Raw genomic sequence first — 19,764 nt, 5'->3', positions numbered from 1 at the left:
AATATAGTTATTATTATTATTATTATTATTATTATTATTATTATTATTATTATTATTATTATTATTATTATTATTATTATTCATGCAGTTATATCACTTTTGATCATTATATTTTATCCACTCAAGTATAGATTTGCAATAAGTTTGGTATTTTTCCCCTGAAAAAAAGATATGAGGAAAAAAAGAAACCGTGTCTGGCACTTAGGGTTAATTAATAACCCTAAGTGTACAGTCTTCCATCTATTAACCGTTAATAGTTGGTGTTACAAGCCATAATTTAAGCAGAACTATTTGGCAGGTTTTGTAATGGTATTATTACTTTGCCTCAACAATGTTTTCTTGTTTCCAAAAAGCCAGAATCGAAAGTGCTGTTATAATAATTAGAGAAGAAAAACTAGCAATTTTGGGGGTAAAGGTCAGGTGTGTTTTATCGAAATATTGGATTTTTCGCATGAATCTTGATGGGTCATATTTCATGCAACATCTGAAACTTAATTTACCCAGCAAACATAGTCAACATTTGATAGAGCTGAGCTGAAAACAACCATGTAAAATTACTGAATCACTGTAAAAGTTTTTGAATAAAGAAGTTTTAATTACAGTTGCAGTAAATGCTTTAATGAGCCTAAAGGCAATGTAAGAATAACGTAAGTGTAAGATATTTAAGGACAAAAGATAGACATGCGTGAATAAAATGTTAATGACATTCATTTAAATACATATAGTTCTGTAATCCAAAAGTCCTTATGATATTATAAATGCATGCATGGTATATTAATTTCTTTGGTGGCATAGGCTGTTGCTGATAATGATAACGATAATAAGAATAACATTGAGAAAGGGCTATCATGTAAACAAGAAGTTACTTATGTAGGCCATGCACAGCCAGGCAGGCTATTCATCTCTTCGGCCTGCTATAGGTTCTCTTTTTCAGGTGTTGAGTGCATGTTAGGCCTACACAGAAGTCAGGCTAAGAAATAAATAATACAAAAACCAGCTCATTTGAATATGATATGCAGCCTTCTGTTAAAAACCAATGGGTCGGTGTCCGTCCGGCCTTTAGAATCGGATCGGCTTAATGCCGTAAATGCTCCAGTTGGCACAAACAAAGTGTCTGTTTACACATGCAGGCTCGGTGGCAGTATCATACGTCCCCGTCGTAGAGGCTGAAGTACTTGCTGGTGCTGGAGAAACATAGGTAAGGCGTATTCGAACCCGGGTACACGACGGGCAACGGCATGGGCATCAGGCACCTCCCCAGCAAGCTGCTCTCCTTATACAAGGCGGGGATCTGACCCACCACCACGGGCTTCACCGTCTCCGGGAAGTCGCTCACCGGTCCGTCGATTTCACTCGAGATTTGCCGTTTCAATTTATTCCTGCGATTCTGGAACCATATCTTCACCTGAGTTTCGGTGAGCTGCAGAGAGCTGGCGAGACAGGCGCGCTCGGCGCTGCTCAGGTAGCGCTTCATGTCAAACGTAGACTCCAACTGGAAGATCTGTCTCTTGGAAAAAATGGTGCGCGTTTTCTTTTTCGTGATCATTTTACTCTTCTTCGTGGGACTGTCCGCTTTAAGAATCTCAGTGGTCGTGGTGGTGGAGCTGCAGTCGTCGCAACTACTGTCCCCGCTCTCGAAGCGGGTCTCCGCAGCAAAAACGTTCGTGTCGATGGCCTTCTCTCGGGTCGTGTCTGCAACAAACAAATGCCCCAACGTCTAATAAGCGACGCGTTAAAGTGATTCAAACGTTTCCTACAGGAGCCCTTACTTACCTCTTTCATCCGATTCGTGCCCGCGTTGGACTGCGGGCCCCTCCGGGTTGCCTGGCAGGATATGGCCTTCACGCGTCTCTGTAGCCGAGACATCGCGCTCTCCTAGTGAGTGACAGCTGTCACCGCCAGGCGCGCTTTTTTTCAGGTTGAGAATGTTGTCAATGGTGAACTTGAGAGAGGCGCTGGGTCGACATGGTGGGTCCACCTTACTCATATTCTCCAATGCGTAAACAGACCCCTTTGTTTACTTCTCCTCTTGAATAAACTCAAGCAGTTAGCGCTAAATCGTCGACGGTGCACACACCATAGCAGCATCCACCAAGCACACACTGCTTGGCTGGAGAGGCTCCGTGTAGAGCGCTCACATCACGTCGGATGGGGTGAACAAAGTACTCACTGATTGGTCCAGCCGTCAAGCAGTGTTGACCAATCACAGTGAAGGGACGAGACCTCTCTTTACACAAACTACATCTTCTCCATCAAAACCAGCTGTTCGCGAACACGTCATTTCACACCACGGTGCACATTTACACAAAAAATTAATTGACCTTACACCTTCGGCGTGGACCAGACGGTTACATAAATTGTTTTGAACCTTCCCATTTTTTAAATTGGAGACTGATTTCATTGGGTGATTGTGTGTCTGTCACTGGCATACCTACTCAAAACAAGAAGCCTAAAACGAATACGATCTCACACGTTTACACTTGTCTTTCAGCTAAATTAAGCAAACAAAATATTGGAAACACGCACTCCTGTATCCGAATAATTACGCCTAGTGTATGCAAAATACATTAATATGCATGACAATTAAATTAACCTAACTGGTCGTGTTCATCAAAAACAGCATTGTTATTCTCAAAAAGATATTTCACACTAATGGCATTTAGTTGTGCAAGTGAGCAGATTATGTCTGCTGTGGTTGATTTCGAAAAATGACATTTAATTCACGTGACGCCTTTTTATTTAGATTCATCGAACATTGTGTGATGATACAAATAATATTTTGTTAGTTAATAATAAACAGGAATTCACCAAATTTTCTTCACTATTGATTTTGATTTATTTGCTCACAAGAGTCTTTTAATTTGTTTATACAACTTTAGATATATAATACACTTGCCACTGTTTTACTTTTAATCTCAGTATAGTGTAATCATCCTCAAACAATAAAACACATTTATCGACTACACTTTTAAGACCAGTTCAGAACGGTCTAAACTACAGACACTCAGAATGTTTTAGGATGAAGAGACCGCTGGCGTTTGGGTGTTATTGACCTGTTGATCACGGTTGTTAAATATTATACTCCAGTCAAAAACGACTTAATAACAACGAATCTGATTTGTAACATAAAAAAACGTACAGAAGAGCGCTGGCGTTTTGTTGTTCCTAAATCGTTTATATTTACATTTTTTAATAAATTGTTTTTATAAAAATCACTGACAAAAAGAAGAAAAAAACAATCGGTGTTTTTATCCATTTATTGAGTGGAAAAATGGTGCGATTGGATTTGCACAAGTATGTGTGTTTTTTGTGTGTGTTCTTTTATAAAAGTTTGGCGAAAAATAGTTCAAAGCTTAACAAAGTACATTGCACTCCGTTTACAAGTTATTATTTGTTGACTGACAGTCGCAAACAAATACAGACTTCATAGTAAATACACAAACATGACTTCATTTTGTGTCACGTTTCCTTCTGATGCAATCAGTGATTGTCCGGGACCTGGCGTGTTATTTATTGCACTGTCATGGCAAAATAGTTTGATATGTCTTTACACCAAGCCGCTCATCTGCGACCTCAGTATGCTCATGGAGTGGGCCAAGGAGGACAGGGGGTATGTGATGGAGTTGGACAAGACCTGGTGTCCATTCAAGTTAAAGGCCACCGCAGAGCCGGCTCCGGATCCGCTGTGATACAAAATGGGGACCCTGACCACCCTCTGATTCGGGTTAGGAATGTGTACAGCCTCAAGTTCCGCCGCCAGTTGTCTTTTCCATTTATTCCTGCGGTTCTGGAACCAGATTTTGACTTGGGTCTCTGTCAGGTGGAGGGATGCGGCCAGGCCGGCCCTCTCCGAACTACTCAGGTACCGTTTTACGTCGAAGGTGGATTCCAGTTGGAAAACCTGGCTTCGGCTGAACACGGTACGGGTTTTCTTCTTGCGGGCCTGGTTGGAGTCAGAGGGCGCATCAAAGCCACCACGAGCTTCCTCGTGGTCTGAAATCAACTTGCTGTCGCTTAATTTCCTGTCCAACTCATCGCCGTCGTCCGTGATCGGTTCTGAGACGGCGGGGGAACTTCTATCACTGGTCGACACCGAGCAGCAGTTGTCCTCGGATCTCGTGTTATTAGATGGACCTGATAGGAGATCAAAATGTAACAACGCCCTTTTGTACAGTTGTCGCCCAGGCCTTTGCATGAGCTATGCATCACATCGTCATGCAGATGAGCAAAAAACATTTGGGAGCAGATATCTAGTGTCCATGTACAGTATGTGCGTCGCGTTTAAAAATCGCCCATATGCGTGACATGGATCGACTTGGATAGACTTTTAATTGAGATATACGCGAGTAATGCATCAATATCCTTTTTTTGTTTGGTGGAAGGCTTTCGGACAGGTGTCTACATCTTGGAACGTTTTTGTGCATTGCGTTTAAGAAAGCACAGTCGAATACGCATTTGTGTTGTCGTCATTTGAACACCTGCTAAATCGTAATGGTAATGGGGGGTTGCCAGGGGATTGGTGTCAAAACTCTATTAAAGTCAATCGGACTTTGCGCAACTTTCACGTTTATCCTTGAAAGATAAATGAATATACCCTCTGTTACAACGTGCAACCCCATCTTGAGTTTGCTCTTCTATTGTAAAGTGTGATTTTTGCGATACTCACTGCCCGGTGCATCCAAAGTTCTGGACAGCAAGCTCGTGTTCCCGGTGTACCAGTTCACCAGAGGCTCAATGCAGAGAGACGACGCTGCAGAGCTGCAGCCTTCCGACGCTGACGTAAACATGACGCCGCTCGGCGCGCGCAAGGCTGGGCTGGTGGAGTCTGTGCGCCACACAGCTCCACATCGTCTGCGTTCGGAAGGGGGATCACGCTCGTGTGGCCCTGGAGCCAGGAGATTCTCGATGAAAAAAGACGACGCCCTCGAAGACGACAATAGATGACTTTTGGTGTCCGTCAGCTTCTTTTGCATGATTTCCGGATTTCGCCGAAAAAATAGACATATATATTCAGCAAACCAATCCCGTCTTCATTTAGCGTGAAAATAACGTCCTAAAAGTCCAATTGGGCATGTATGTGAAGCATCGCTGCATGCTTTCGCGCTGTGCTGGGACGAGGAGTCGCTGCTGGGACGGGACGACGGCAGCACTACAGTCCAGTGAAAGGTCCAGTCGTGCTCTCGGCGAGCGCTGGGGGGCATTCAGTGATTGGACGAGCACAAGAGCAAATGGGCTTTTCCGAGGAAAGACGAGTCACCGTCTCGTTGCACCAGTGACTGTTGCTACTGTACAGGCCCGCCCGCCCGTTCTTTCAGCCCCGGCTGGCTCACTTGCGTCTCTATTTGGGTCAATTAGAGTGCAAATCAATAACGAAGACCCACATTCTAGCATCTTGTGTCTACAAGACACCCTACAAGACAGTTTTGATGTTTGTCCCATATCTCCCCAGTTTTCATAATTTATTATCTCAGTCCACCGTGAATGTCAATTTTAAGCGCTTTGTTACAGCTTCAGCTGTTGTTAAAGCGCTATATAAATCAATATGTATTGTATTGTATGTTATGTGTGGAGTTGTAACTGAAAACAAAACAGAACAAATCTGGATTATGTACATTCAAAAACATCACTATAGCTGGATTGTTGGCTGTTTAGGAAATGAACAGCCCATAAGTACATCGGGAACACTTTAAACACTGAATTATTCCGTTGTTAAAACAATGGAATGCATTTGATATTGTTTTGTCTCCGAAAGACCAAGGAGTGGGCTGTTAAGATGCATTTTTAAAGCATATGGCCAGCTATTGATTTTTGCTTGCCACGTATAAGATGTTTTTTGCTGAGGTGTTATGCACCTATTGTCCTTTAGTAATAAAACTGCATGTTCAATGTGATAACTTAAATAGTTAGCTTTGCATTTTTTTTTTTTTTTTCTTGCTATTTTATTAATGAGTCAAGCTTCAAATACGTAAAATGATCTAGTCCAAGTGCTTAGAGTTTGATACCGCAGGCCTATAGTACATGTATACCCAGAAATGTGCATGTGTCATAGTATAATCATGCAGTCTGAGTACTGCACATCTAACGAGATCCAGTGGAACGACTGTAGGCACTGTATATCAAAATTCTTGTTTGAATTGAATTGAATCTGTTGAAACCGAGAAATGTCCACTATTTCAACATTTTGACTGTGTATGTAAACAAGGTCACCAAAAAATGCGATGCAAATATCTTAGTAGTGTCCAGACGCACCACTGCAAGTTACAATCATCTTATTGGTAGCATACTGGCTAATATGAGCTTTAAGTTTATTTCTCCTTATGATTACAAATACTTAATTATTTTACCATCCAACCAGTTAGCTTGAATAAATGTTTTTATGTGATACCCTGGAATTATTCAATGTTAAAAAATGTAACTGCTGGATGTAACTATACTTCCAGGATTCAAGCCAAATGAGTTTATTAGGACGGAATTGGATAAGTGTTTCATCGTTTGATCATCTGAAAGATTGAAATAAGTGCTGATGGACGTCTTTACCCTTTAAGTGCAAATGGCAAGACATTTGAGCTTTTTATTTCCCTCAATGGAGTCAGCGGCTGTGACCTTTAACTTGAGTCTCTTTCTCTTCTCCCCCTCCGTCCCTCAGGTCAGACTTAGCCTTTGACAGAGGATCACAGCGGTAATGTTGCTCTTCAAACCAGCACGCGGCGCAGACATCGGTAACTTGAGCCCTCCGCTGAACAACTGAGTCTTCCACCTGTCTTCTCCTGCGTGGCCATACCATGAAGACAACCAAAGTAGCCCTCTTCTCTTTTTTATTTTTCTCCTCTATTCTTGCAATGAGCCCCAAATATATCATGGCAAAGTTTACTCTAGGACAAGGGTCGGGAACCTATGGCTCGCGAGCCATGTATGGCTCTTTTTATGCCTATAAAACTAAACCGCCGTTAAAACTAAAGACATATTCTCGCTATATTTTTGCTGTTCATTTCCTGTTTGGGCTGCAGTTGGCGGAAAGCGCACTTTTGATTGGATAATACTGACCTAGGTTGGCTGAAAGCACAATTTTGATTGGATGATACTGACCTAAGGTGGTTGTTGATGTTCAAAGAGCAATTTCGATTGGATGATACCGACTTAGGTGGCCGTTGATGTCGAAACAGGTAAATTCCTCATTTTAAATACGCCTGACGAGTTAAAAAAAAAAAAAAAGACAAGTATCATACACTTCAGGTTGAATGGACCGAATGATTTGCCTTTGTTGAGAGAGAATATTCTGCCGTGATTTTAATTTGCAATGAAACAATACCATGAATCAACCAGTTGAATATCAGTGGCACTTTGACAAGCCCCATGCTAACGTCAGCATCAATATTCTTCTGTGAGAGATAGCAGAAAACAAGCGTGCAAGCTAATGAGCCATATGCAGGCTAGCTAGCAGTAACTTCGCCTATGGACCCAGCAAGTTGACTTTCATTCCAATTGTTTGGCTGGATTTTTTTTACCAATCATGAGGAATGGAAAACTATTCATATTAATGGCGAGTATTATCACAAAGTCATTTTAAATAATACATTCTGACATGTTTTTGAAATCATGTGTGTGTGCGTGTGTCAAATCGGAAACAAAACTTTCTGATCAGTGCTTCAAATGAGACCAAGATGGCGCTCGAGGAGGCAGCCGGCAGCAAGTGCTCTCATGAGCCTTGCTTTTGTTCTTGTTTTTGTCTTGTTTTTGTGTTTTCTTTTGTCACTTTATCGTTGTTGTGCGTCGTGTGGAACGGATACGGATTGTTTTTCAGCATTTTTGGCCACTGCATTCATCAAGGAGGAGACTGTGCTGAGCGGTTGTGCCTTTTCGGCAGCATGAATATACCAGTACTGTTTTTGAATGGGAGGAATGTCGGTGCCATTCGACTGTCATCGCTGGACACCACATGGGCCTTTGTGCTTTTTTGCGCCTGTAATGGGCAACATCTTCACAGCCCCGCTTTGTTCAGCGGAAGGTCGGTGCTGTTGGACAGTCTGCAGCTGGATGGATACATGGCTTGAGGAGCCCGCGATAAGAAGGAAGGAGCGACAGCGCAGAGCGCCAATGCATATATGGAACTGTCGCGGTTTGGAATTGAAGCGGATTTATGAGGGACAGGAGATGTGAGGCGATCTCTTTTTCGTTAATGGATGCTACAGCTGCGTGTTTGCTTTCAACATTTAGCTTGTAGTCGACGTGCACATTCCACCATAATGTCCTAGAGCCACTGGTGAAGAGACACTTTGATCCTCTCCTCTTTCATCTGGAACTGCTTTATGTAACAAAGATGCTACAGAAAGTGTTTAAGAATGGATGTCTCTCTGTCTTTGTGTTGTCATGTTATTTGTTATTTATTTATTTATTTTTGTTCATTTGACTTCAAGACGGCGCCGCGAGAGTGGCTGCCTTTCCAGCAGCTCCTGTATTTTGCTTTTATACTTTCATTTCTTTCATAATTTTGCTGCTGTGAAATGTAAATTTCTCCACTGCGAGACTAATAAAGGCAAATCCAATCCAATCCAAATCAGAAAATTTTTATTTTCAAATTTAGGTCTGTTATTGTGTTGGGTGTGCTGGTTTGTGACAAAAATCCCACATTAGATCAGTCTTCTGTGTGTACATTGGGCCATGTGAGTGATATTACTCCCCTGGCCAGCACCGCCTGCACAGGGGGGCCCCACAGACCCAGAGGCTCCTCTCACTTTGCTCCCTCCTCTCATTTTCTCTTCTTCTCTGATCCTCATCCAGTCTGGCGTGCCCTTTGCTTTTCATGGCCTGCCGGCTAGCTCCGCAGTCACGACCCCTCCGTGCCGCCACAGCTCGAAACATCGGCTTCTCAACTGCGCTCCGTGTTTCATCACACAAAATCATATCATCAGCATGTGCTCCGGGACACGGCGGGAGCAAATTGAGCGTGTTTCTCTTGTTTTGATGACCGCTTTTTTGTGGCTCCTGATGCCGGACATGGCGGATTACCATCGGCTAAGATAGAAAAAAAACAACAAGTCTTCTTGAACTCGACAGTCAGACTGAATTGAAACAATAAGAGGAAAGAGTAATATCTAGAAAGCGGAGTTTGGAAGCGAACTGAACATTTAGTCAAATTCCATTCAGTCCTTTTTGGAGTTGCAGGTTGCCTTTACTTGCAGGTCGAATTAGTCTTTTATAGCAGCCATTAGTCAATCGAGTGTGATTGTAATGGCTCTCGGCTCCGCTGCTCTTTGACTCGTACAGTCAATGCAAGTGGAGACAGTTTGACCCACTTAATTCTACTGGAGGCAGCGAGACAGACAGGAGGATGAGTCTCCTGACGGGCCTTTCACAGCTCTTTACATGAAAACACTCGCATTCACTGAACTATGCTGACCTCAGCCGACTTGGTTGACAAGCAGCAGCATTTCACGAGATGGAGTGAAAATACGCGAGCCCCCCCTCCAAACCTTTGCGTGTATGACACTGCGGTTTGCCGATGGGCTTCTGATGCCGAACAAAGCAAAACAGGCTTTATAGCCACAAAAAACACCCCCCTTTTAATCTCATGGGAAATGAGTCAGCTTTGTACAAATTGTCATAAACTCTAACTCAGGGTTGTCAAACTCGGGTCTTGGAGGGCCACTGTCCTGCATGTTTTCCAAGTCTCCCTGTTGTATCGCACCGGATTCAAATGATCAGATCATCGACAAGCTCTGCGGATGTCTGACATTGAGCCTGTTCCTTTCAATCAGGTGTGCAACAAGGAGTCTTGGAAAACATACAAGACGGCGGCCCTCGAGGACCGGAGTTTGACACCTGTGTTCTAATTAGTAGCAACTGGACTTAGAGTCCATCCATCCTTCCATCCATCGAGTTTGAAATCCGCATATCCTCATAAGGGTCATGGGGTGCTCTCTGAATTGCGGAGTTAGGTAGGTGTACAACTATACCATCAGGTCTGACCGAAGCTTGAAACGCACTACCCCGCAAGAAAAAAACAAAACCCGATCAAATTTGGAAATGGCACTCCACGTCATGCTTTTCAATTCCCAAATAAATTTGGGAATGGCAGTGAATGAGTTAAGCTTCTTCCCCCTCAAAACAAACTAGAAATAAAGTTTTTCAGAATCAGAATCAGTATGTAGAATACACAAGAAATTTGTCTCCGGTAGAACATGCTGCACTAGTATCATCATAAAAAAGACATGACAAATAAGTATGGAAGACACTAATAAAGGCTAATCTAATCAAATGTAATCAAATTCCTTTGTGTAAGTGGTACTTTTCAGGAATAACTCAGAATCAGAAGCAGAATTATCTTTATTGTCAAGTATGTAGAACACACAAGGAATTGGTCTCCGATAGAACACGCTGCACTAGTATAATCAGAAAATGGAGGCACTATACAGTTTTATTGTTTAAAGAGTTAATGGCTTGTGGGAAGAAGCTGTTTAAATGTCTGCTGGATTTGGTGCACATGGATCGGTAATGCCTGTTGAGGGGAGTAGCTGGAAGAGGTGGTGGGCAGGGTGCGGAGGGTCCAGTCGGATTTTCCGCGCCCTTGTTAGGATTCTTGCAGGGTGCAAGTCCTCGAGAGTTGGTAGGGCGGTGCCAATATTTTTTTCCGCTGTCCTAACGGTCCGTTGAAGTCGGACATAACTGAAGTCATAACTGTGAGGCAATGTGCAAAGTATCAGGCAGACAGTGGTTCAAGTGAGTACAGAGCTGGAGATACAATGATTATAACAGGATGATGTTCCACAAGATTGTACAAAACTGCAAATAGGCACTAAACAGTTGGAATTGGGTTACTTTTTAGAGAGTTAATGGCGACAGGGGAAGAATGATGATTAAAAAAGCAATTTGATTGAACGAACTGACCGCAAACGCCAAAGCACGCAGTCTCTTTCTTTTAGTCATGTCAAGCAACAAAAGTGTTATGAAACTGGTTTTATTAAGCAATGAGAACTGGTGCTAGCCACTGCATCTTTGGAAGAAAAAATGAAACAACCTGAAAATGCTGTAAAAACCGATTATTCTTGACACACGACACTGCATAGAGGTTGGACACCCATGGATGCACCACAAAAAGAAGTCATTGTTTTTGTGGTTTACTTGCACATGTGCGCGAAGGGTTTCATGCCATCGAAGAAGAGGGTCGACATTCTGAAAAATGCCAGACAAGACAACGTGAAACACCGCTGGAGTCAATCCTCTAAAGCACAGGTGTCAAAGTAACGCCCGGGGGCCAAATCTGGCCTGTCACATCATTTTATTTGGCCCGCGAAAGCAAATTAAGCATGTCAAGGGCCATGATGATTGCTAAAGTCCGAACCAAAATCTCAAATGATCCCGTGTCAATCACAATAACAGTCATTATGTTTTAATTCAGATTTGAAAAGTAGTTATTCATGAATATGTTGTGCATCTCGGTATGTAAATGTGGAGGGGAGGAAACATTCTCATGGCTTCCCTACCTTCATAACTATGACTACAATGTGGCCCATGACAAGAAATGAGTTTGAGATCATTACTCTGAAGTCTCATTAAAATTGCTCAATTTTTCTCTTTTTGCGAACATCATGCATGATCGGTATTCGACTTGCAAGCTTTCCTTTGACGTAAAAAGTCAATTTTTCCCCAACAGATTTGTTTGAACTCCAAATTCATTCCAAGGTTGAGGTTTCAATACCACGTGTCTTCCATATTTTGAAATATTGTATTGCTGCATGACACCGTTGTTTTGGAGTGTTTCTCTGCGGGGGTTGAAATATGTGAACAGAGGTCACGCAAGCAAAATATCTATCTTCATGTTCACGGTGTAAAGTTTGGCTTCAATGGAGAACAGCACACTTATTTTGTATATAAAATGAACACATTGATTACATCAGGTATTTGAGTTTTCATGAAATCTATGTGACGTCGACTTTTCATATTTGACTTATGGAACAAGGTGAAGCATTTCCATATGTTTTAACAAAGCATGTAATGTAGACTTATGCTCTTCAGTAGGAACCCATGTTGTTTGTGCCCCTTTATCAAGATAGGAGAGCCAGAATGTGCTGCTCTGGTATTAATAATTCACTGTACATAATAAGTTGATGCCGCAGAGTTTGTTCGCATTGATAGTATTAGCGGAGGTGAGCGTTCTCAGCCAGACTTTGTGACGCCAGTCGACCGGCATGAAGTGGGCTTTAATTGCCCATAATCTCTACCGTGCTCTTTCCCCTCAGTGCAAGTCAACAGCTTCTATAGTCTACAAATGCCAGACCTTAACAGGACAGTTTTAACTCCATATCAGCAAAAGGCTCACAACGCAGGAATGCTTGGAGATTTTCAACCCACAAATCAAAGGACTTAAGAGGGTTTAGGGATTTTTACACCCGCTCCACTGTTTTCAGATTTAAAGTCAGTTCTTTCATATTTGTATGATGGAGCAAAATAACACCATGGGACGAAATTGGATTCATTGTTGGGTTAAACATGAGAAACTAAACACACCATTTGCCCATCATTCTTTTTAGAACATTTGCGGTGTAGTATCCTTTATGCTGAACACTGCCGAGTGAATACATTTGTCAGGTGTTTAATTTTTGGCCCTCCCACATATAAAACATGACACCTCTTCAACCCTCTTCATTTTGAAGCTATTGTTGAAGAGTAGATTATGATAAATGTCACTATACTGTATTCAAGTAGTCTTGCATGGCATGATCATCAATCTACACTATCCTTGTTGTTAAATATTGTGAGGGTTTATGCAAATTAAAGATGTCAAATGATTGTAAAACTATGGCGCCCTGAAGGTGAAATTGAATGGGGGGAAAAATGCATTCTTTCGTAGAGATTGCAATTTAACCAATTACATTTTTTGTAAGAGAACATTTTTTTTTAATAAAATGCATGTTTATGTACTTCTGGGTCAGTTTGGCTACTGTAGCATCGACATGCATGCGGCTGTTTGACACGCACCTTTTGTTTATTCATGCTTAAAATAAAGAGCAATTTGTTTATCTTTGGATTTCAATCTAATTTAACATCCAACATTAAACCCATCCCGGGATGAAAACACTCCACTTTTGTTTCTTTTACTTGACATGGCACACATAAAAAACGCTCTCCCTGCACATCTTGTTTTTTGCTAGCACAATTTAGAAGCAAATGCAAAACTGCAAGGCGACACAAAACTTTTTGAGGGAAGGAAAACAATTTTTTTCTTCGTTACATGTCACCTTGGGGCATCCGGAAAAACAGTAAAAAATAAGATCTGGTAAATTATTAGTTCAGGAAATGTCAAACATTTTATGACGGTTGATAATAGGCTGCTCGAAAGAAAAAAAAGTGAGTGAAATACCCTGTTTACCACTCAAATCAGCTTATAGTGGCAGGACATAGAGCAATCATTAAGCTATAAGCGTATAAATGGTTTAATGAGAAAAGTTCGTGGCAGGTTAAATTCAGTAGAATTGCTCCTCTTATAAGGCCACATGAGCGTGGGGGATTTGTGAGGGGAATGTCCGTTTGTTTAACCCCTTCACGGCACGTTAACTCCTGTCACGACTTGCTCGTCAGCTCAGTGCAAACACTCCGAAAACTACACTATCCCCCCGCCATCCCCTGCTACCAACACTTTTTGATCCGCTACAATAACTCATTTCCAGTATTTTAAGAAGAAATAACGAATAAACTGTTTGAATCGTTTTATGCTGAAAAAAAAAACGAATAATGCAAAAAAAGTACTCCAGTTTACATCTAGTGCATGAATCACATGCTGCCGTTTTTGCACGTCGTGGGTGCACGGATCGTTTGAACGTTTGGATGCAGGGGACACGCATTTGGCACCCACGCATAAATTACCGAGAGACGCAAGAACCCCAACGGGAAAGATAGTACGTGTCGTGTTGTCAAATAAGGCACACGTGAGTCCAGCTGTGCGTTAACGTGGGTAACTCTTTATTTAGCCTCTCATGCCGTGCTTCTTCCCAGTCACTCCCCCTGCTGGTCCTTGGCGCCTCCTGCTGACGTCATCGCCCAGCGCCACTGATCTTGTCAACAATCACACCACATCTCCCCTTTCTAGAATCATTGGATAGACTACCAATGATTCAACAGACCTTGAGGATTATTCTGCCTCGTGGTTGAAAGGTCTGCTCGTCCCTCAGACTGTGACAAGGGATCACATAGGAAAAACAAACATATTTGAGACAATCCATTTGAGAACAATAACTTGATGGTCCATCTTAACTGATCCTCCTCTATGCTCTGTAATGGGCTGAACATTGTATGGACAAACAGAACAGCATGTACAAGTACATCTCAATATTCGGAATACACCCACCCCCGTTTTTTTTTTTTTTTTTTTTTTTTTTTTTTTAAACGAACAACCCTGCAAGCAGGGCCTGAAAGTAGGGGGAAAATGGGTGAAAAAAAAGAAAATCACAAGTCCAACCTGGTTGGTTTCACCACGACTCTCCCAAACCTGGTCTTGGTAGTAGGAGTGGGTGGTTCTGGAAGATTGTGCTGTAGTGGTCCCGCTGATGGACTTTCTGGATCGCTTCCCGAAGACTGCTCCGCTGCATCACAGCCACTCTGCTCAGGCGAGGACCTCATTGGGATGAGATGACGCCGGTTTCGTCTGATGGTCCCGTGAGGTCCCTCTACCAGATATGATCGTGGGGAAGCATGTCTTTCGATGATGGCTCCTTCCGCTCCTTGGTCCTTAATCCACACACACTGTCCCGGGTTGAGTCTGACGAGGTTCTGTGCACGATGTCGCGTGTTGTAGCGTTGTGCATCTTTTGTCCTCTTCTCATCTTCCTTCTGGATGATGGCTTCTCGGTCGGGGATGGCTGGGTTAAGCAGGACAGGAAGGATGGGAACCCTCGTGCGGAGTCTCCTCCCCATTAGAAGCTGAGCGGGGCTGTACCCGTTTTCAAGAGGGGTAGCCCTGTACGCAAGCAAGGCCAGATAGGGGTCATCTGCTTTTTTCAAGAGGCTTTTGATCGTCTGAACTGCACGTTCTGCCTCGGCATTGCCTTGAGGGTATCGTGGGCTACTTGTAATGTGGCGGAACCCATATGACTCCGCAAACTCTGTGAAGACTGTTCCGGAGAACTGAGGCCCTCCATCCGAAACCAAAAGGTCCGGGATCCCATGGCGTGCATATATTGATTTGAGGTGGCGGATTACCTCGTTCGATTTTGTGGAGGCCAACAGAGCTATTTCCACATACCTTGACATGTAGTCTACAACCAGCAAGTAGGTCTTGTTTCCGAGCATGAACAAATCTGCTCCTAGCTTTTCCCATGGTCTTCCTGGGTACGGTGATGGAATCATTGGCTCTCTGTGGTTCAGTCTCTCCTTGCAGCATGTTCGGCAGTTGAGAACCAACTCGTTCAGCTGTTGGCTTAGCCCAGGCCACCACACCGCCCGCCGCGCTCGTTCTCTACACTTTACCACGCCCTGGTGACCTTCATGCAGTTTAACGAGAACATCATTTCTCATGGTTGAAGGTATGACAATTCTCTGTCCCTTCAGTAGGATTCCGTCGTGGACTGTGAGGAATGCCTGCTCTGCTCTGTACAGCCTGAGTGCCGGTTCATTGGGGCCTTGTTCAGGCCAGCCTTCTTTGCACAACTGCATCACACGTGCACACACGCTGTCCCTCTGCAGCTGCTCTCTCAGCCTTTCGAGGTAATTGGTGGTTGCCGGGAGGTTCTCCATCACCATGTCGACGTAGATGTTTGTATCTTCAAGCAATTCTTTGTCATCTGGTGTCGCCCCCTTCTCCACTGGAGCTCGAGACAGTGTGTCAGCTGTCAACAGGCTTTTTCCTGGGACGTGAGAGATGGAGTAAGAGTAGCGCATGAGTCGCATTCTGAAGCGTTGTATCCGTGGAGGTAATGTATCCAGGGCTTGGGACCCCAGGAGACTCAGGAGAGGTTTGTGGTCCGTCTCCATCAAGAAATGCTTCCCGATGAGAAAGTTACGAAACCTCTCGCAGGCCCAGGTCAGCCCCAGAGCCTCCTTCTCCACTTGAGCATATCTCTGCTCCGTAGATGTGAGCGAGCGTGACACGTAAGCTATTGGTCTCCATTCTTCCTCCCACTTTTGGAGAAGAACTCCGCCCAACCCGTACGACGACGCATCTGCAGAGACTTTACTTTCTCTGTTGGGATCAAACATGGCCAGCACCGGTGTGGACGTCAGCGCGTCTTTTAAATCTTGAAAGGCTCGTGCCTGGTCGACGCCCCACACCCAGCAGTTCCGTTTGGACAGGAGGTCTCGGAGAGGCTTGTCTCGATCTGCCAACCCCGGCACAAACCTCCCCAGTTGGTTCATCATTCCGAGAAAACTTCTCAACTCTGTTAGATTTGTTGGTTCCGGCATCATCCTTACTGCCTCAGTTTTAGCTGGGTCTGGCCTGATGCCGCTGTCTGAGATCACATGGCCTAGAAATGTCACCTCTGACTTTGACAGTTCACATTTTTCCACATTGAGAGTGATGCCTGCCTCCTGGATTTTCTCCAAGGTAGCATGCAGGCGGGCATCGTGCTCCTCCTGCGTTCGGCCCCATATGAGCACATCATCCATGAGGCAAACAACACCGTCCAGCCCTTCTGTAACCTCTGTTACCATTCTGTTTTGAAAGTGTTCAGGGGCGGAGGCTATCCCAAAAGGTAGCCTCTTGAAATAATAGCGTCCAAATGGCGTGATGAAAGTTGTAAGCTTTGCGGAATTAGGTGTTAGGGGTATTTGCCAGAACCCCATTTTTGCATCCAGCTTACTAAAAACCCTGGCTCCAGCCAGCATGCCGAGTGTTTCCTCCACTGATGGCAGGATATACTTTTCTCTGCAGACTGACTCGTTGAGTTTGGTGAGGTCGACACAGATTCGTACAGCACCTGATTTCTTGGGCACTACCACGATGCCAGCGCACCAGTCTGTTGGCTGCTCGATTCTTTTTATTACTCCGAGTCGTTCCATGCGGGATAGCTCTTTTTTGACTTTGTCCATTAATGGCAATGGAATCCTCCTTGGTGTTTTTAAAGAGAAAGGTTCAGACCCTGGTTTCAGTTTGATGTTGTACGGCTGCCGCATCTTTCCGAGTCCAGTGCATATTTTTGGGTAGTTGTCTTTTAATGACTGCATAGTGACGCTGCCTAGGCGTGCGACGAGCCCCAGCCTGCAGCTCACAGATCTCCCCAGCAAGGCAGTATGCACATGACGACTGATGTAAACATCCTCCATCACCTCCTTCTCACCTTTTCTCAGCGGCAGCTTGGCGACGCCCACAACCTCAAGAGGGCTGCTCCCTGGTCCCAGGAGTCGTTTTGTTGCCTTTTTCAGTTTAGGGAGATTGTTTTGATACGTGACCTTGAATGCTTTGTATGGCAGAACAGTGACGTCGGCGCCAGTATCGATTTTAAACATCACACTGCGCTGATTTATGTCGATCTTGACCATCCACGGATCACGGTCTGTCACAACACTGCCAAGGAGAACTGCTTCCTCCCCCTCGTCTTCCTCATCTCCTGTAATTTCATGCGTCGATTTGAATTTACATACGCGCTGAAAATGTCCCTTCCGCCCGCAAGCATGACATTTCACCTCATGGGCCGGACAATCAAATTTTGGATGAGAAGGAGAGCTGCCGCATTTCTGGCACACTGACTGTGCCCCCCTTTCCTTTCTAAAGTGAGTACTGTGGGGCTTGTTTGTCTGGCTATTGGCATAGTTGGGTGAGTTTTTAGCCGTCTTTAATTTGCTTTTGAACACTCTGTCAACAGATTCGGCGCCACTTGCCTCTGAGTTGGTGTCCCCCCGCAGATAAGGCTGTTGCCTCTTCACCTCCTCACTTTGCCGTGCTATTCTTATGGCTTTTTCAAGGGTCAGATCCGCATCCAACTGCAATCGTTCGGACAATCCCTTGTCCCGTAGTCCGACTACAATTCTGTCTCTGATCAGTTCATTGCGTAGCGTCCCATAGCTACAATGCTCTGCCAGGGCATACAGTGCAGTGACAAACGAATCCACACTCTCCCCTTCCTTTTGATAGCGCATGTTGAATATTGCACGCTCAAAGATGACATTTTTCTTCACAACGAAGAAGTCTTGGAGTCCCCTCCGCACTTCTTGATACGTGCACCGTTGAACCTCCGTCAGATTCAACCCGCGTAAAATATCATCAGCCTCGTCACCCATGCAGTAAATAAGTGTGTTTACTTGATTTTCTTCAGAACTCGCTTTAAGGTTACTTGCCAGGCGAAATCTTTCAAATCTCCTGATCCATTTTTCCCACTCCTGCGGTTTTGAGAAGTCAAAGGGTTCTGGCGGCTGGATGTTGAACGTGGCGCACGGCCCCGCGGTGACGACTGGTCCCGCAGCCTGCTGTGCACCTCGCGCCATGGCTCCATTAGCCCGTGCCGATGTTCCATCCTCTACGTCGCTCATGTTGCCTTTTTCTCTCCGCCGCGTTTCCAAAATATCCTCTTCGCGCACACCACGTCAACTACAGGACTTCTGACACCATGTCGTGTTGTCAAATAAGGCACACGTGAGTCCAGCTGTGCGTTAACGTGGGTAACTCTTTATTTAGCCTCTCATGCCGTGCTTCTTCCCAGTCACTCCCCCTGCTGGTCCTTGGCGCCTCCTGCTGACGTCATCGCCCAGCGCCACTGATCTTGTCAACAATCACACCACAGTACGTAATACGCAATTTTGCAATGAGAGCCCAATACAGCATCCGATAAAACTTATGAGAAAAAGTTGAGCTTAAGGAGATGCGTCTCTGTATCTGGCAAAACTGGCATAAAAGAGAAGGATATATTCACTATTAAAATGCTGGTGCAAGTGAATTGAATTTATGGGGCAACGAAATTGTTTATTTTAATTACAAAATATACATCCGGCTTTTTATGTATTTCTTGAATCATCTTTTATACATAATACCGTTTTATGCCTCTAGATTAGTCTTCCTTTTTGGTTTTTATTTTCTTTTAGTCACTCATTCAATATTATCCATTATTTGCTGGCGTTAAAACCAAGAAAAATAGTGGCGCTGGTATTCATTGTTCAAATAAATTTATCCGAACTATAATTTAATAACATAACAATCCAGGTGATCGTGTGACCATTAAATGAAGCAACCACCTTTTCACTGTTTTATTTTATTGATATACAATGCCTTAATTATTATGCTGCAACGCTTGTGTGTGTGTGTGTGTGTGTGTGTGTGTGTGTGTGTGTGTGTGTGTGTGTGTGTGTGTGTGTGTGTGTGTGTGTGTGTGTGTGTGTGTGTGTGTGTGTGTGTGTGTGTGTGTGTGTTTGGGTGTGTGTGTGTCTTTTTAACTACCGGTTAACTTTGCACATGTGGTGCATTTTCGTTTTGGGATAAGTTAAAGAAGTACAGCATTCGTTTTTATTGTCTCCAAACCCAGAAGAATATATATATATATATATATATATATATATATATATATATATATATATATATATATATATATATATATATATATATATATATATATATATATATATATAAATCATTCTACATATTTGTTTGCTCCTTTTAGAATTATTTCATCCCATTAGTCATGCATAAAAGTTTTATTTGTGAGTAATTGCTACTCTATGTACCTCTGTATTTTGTTGTCGAACAATTAATTTTATTTTTTAGGTGAATATATGGAAAAGTGCATTGCTCATTTTCAGAATTGAGGAGGAAATGTGACTTTTGTGGTCGTAATTGTTTGCCAAGGT

General features: G+C 43.5%; 2 protein-coding genes across 2 annotated transcripts; both read right to left on the bottom strand.

The window, feature by feature from the left end:
* Nucleotides 1–395: 395 nt before the first annotated feature.
* Nucleotides 396–2,032, bottom strand: hmx4 (H6 family homeobox 4). Its single transcript, XM_089006272.1, has 2 exons — nucleotides 1,774–2,032; nucleotides 396–1,692 (listed from the first exon to the last, which is right to left on the bottom strand). Exons 1-2 carry the CDS (start codon nucleotides 1,985–1,987, stop codon nucleotides 1,145–1,147), a joined length of 762 nt encoding a protein of 253 aa, XP_088862398.1. The 5' UTR covers nucleotides 1,988–2,032; the 3' UTR covers nucleotides 396–1,144.
* A 1,239-nt stretch (nucleotides 2,033–3,271) lies between these two features.
* hmx1 (H6 family homeobox 1) lies at nucleotides 3,272–5,463 on the bottom strand. The gene is made up of 2 exons (XM_089006226.1): nucleotides 4,667–5,463; nucleotides 3,272–4,134 (listed from the first exon to the last, which is right to left on the bottom strand). The coding sequence occupies exons 1-2, from the start codon at nucleotides 4,971–4,973 to the stop codon at nucleotides 3,548–3,550; spliced, it is 894 nt and encodes a 297-aa protein (XP_088862352.1). The 5' UTR covers nucleotides 4,974–5,463; the 3' UTR covers nucleotides 3,272–3,547.
* Nucleotides 5,464–19,764: the final 14,301 nt, after the last annotated feature.

The sequence above is a fragment of the Hippocampus bargibanti genome, linkage group LG10 (assembly GCF_051943395.1).
Source record: "Hippocampus bargibanti isolate YZ-2025 linkage group LG10, ASM5194339v1, whole genome shotgun sequence".
In the NCBI taxonomy this organism is placed as follows: Eukaryota; Metazoa; Chordata; class Actinopteri; order Syngnathiformes; family Syngnathidae; genus Hippocampus; species Hippocampus bargibanti.
This window is presented reverse-complemented; position numbering and strand designations above follow the sequence as displayed.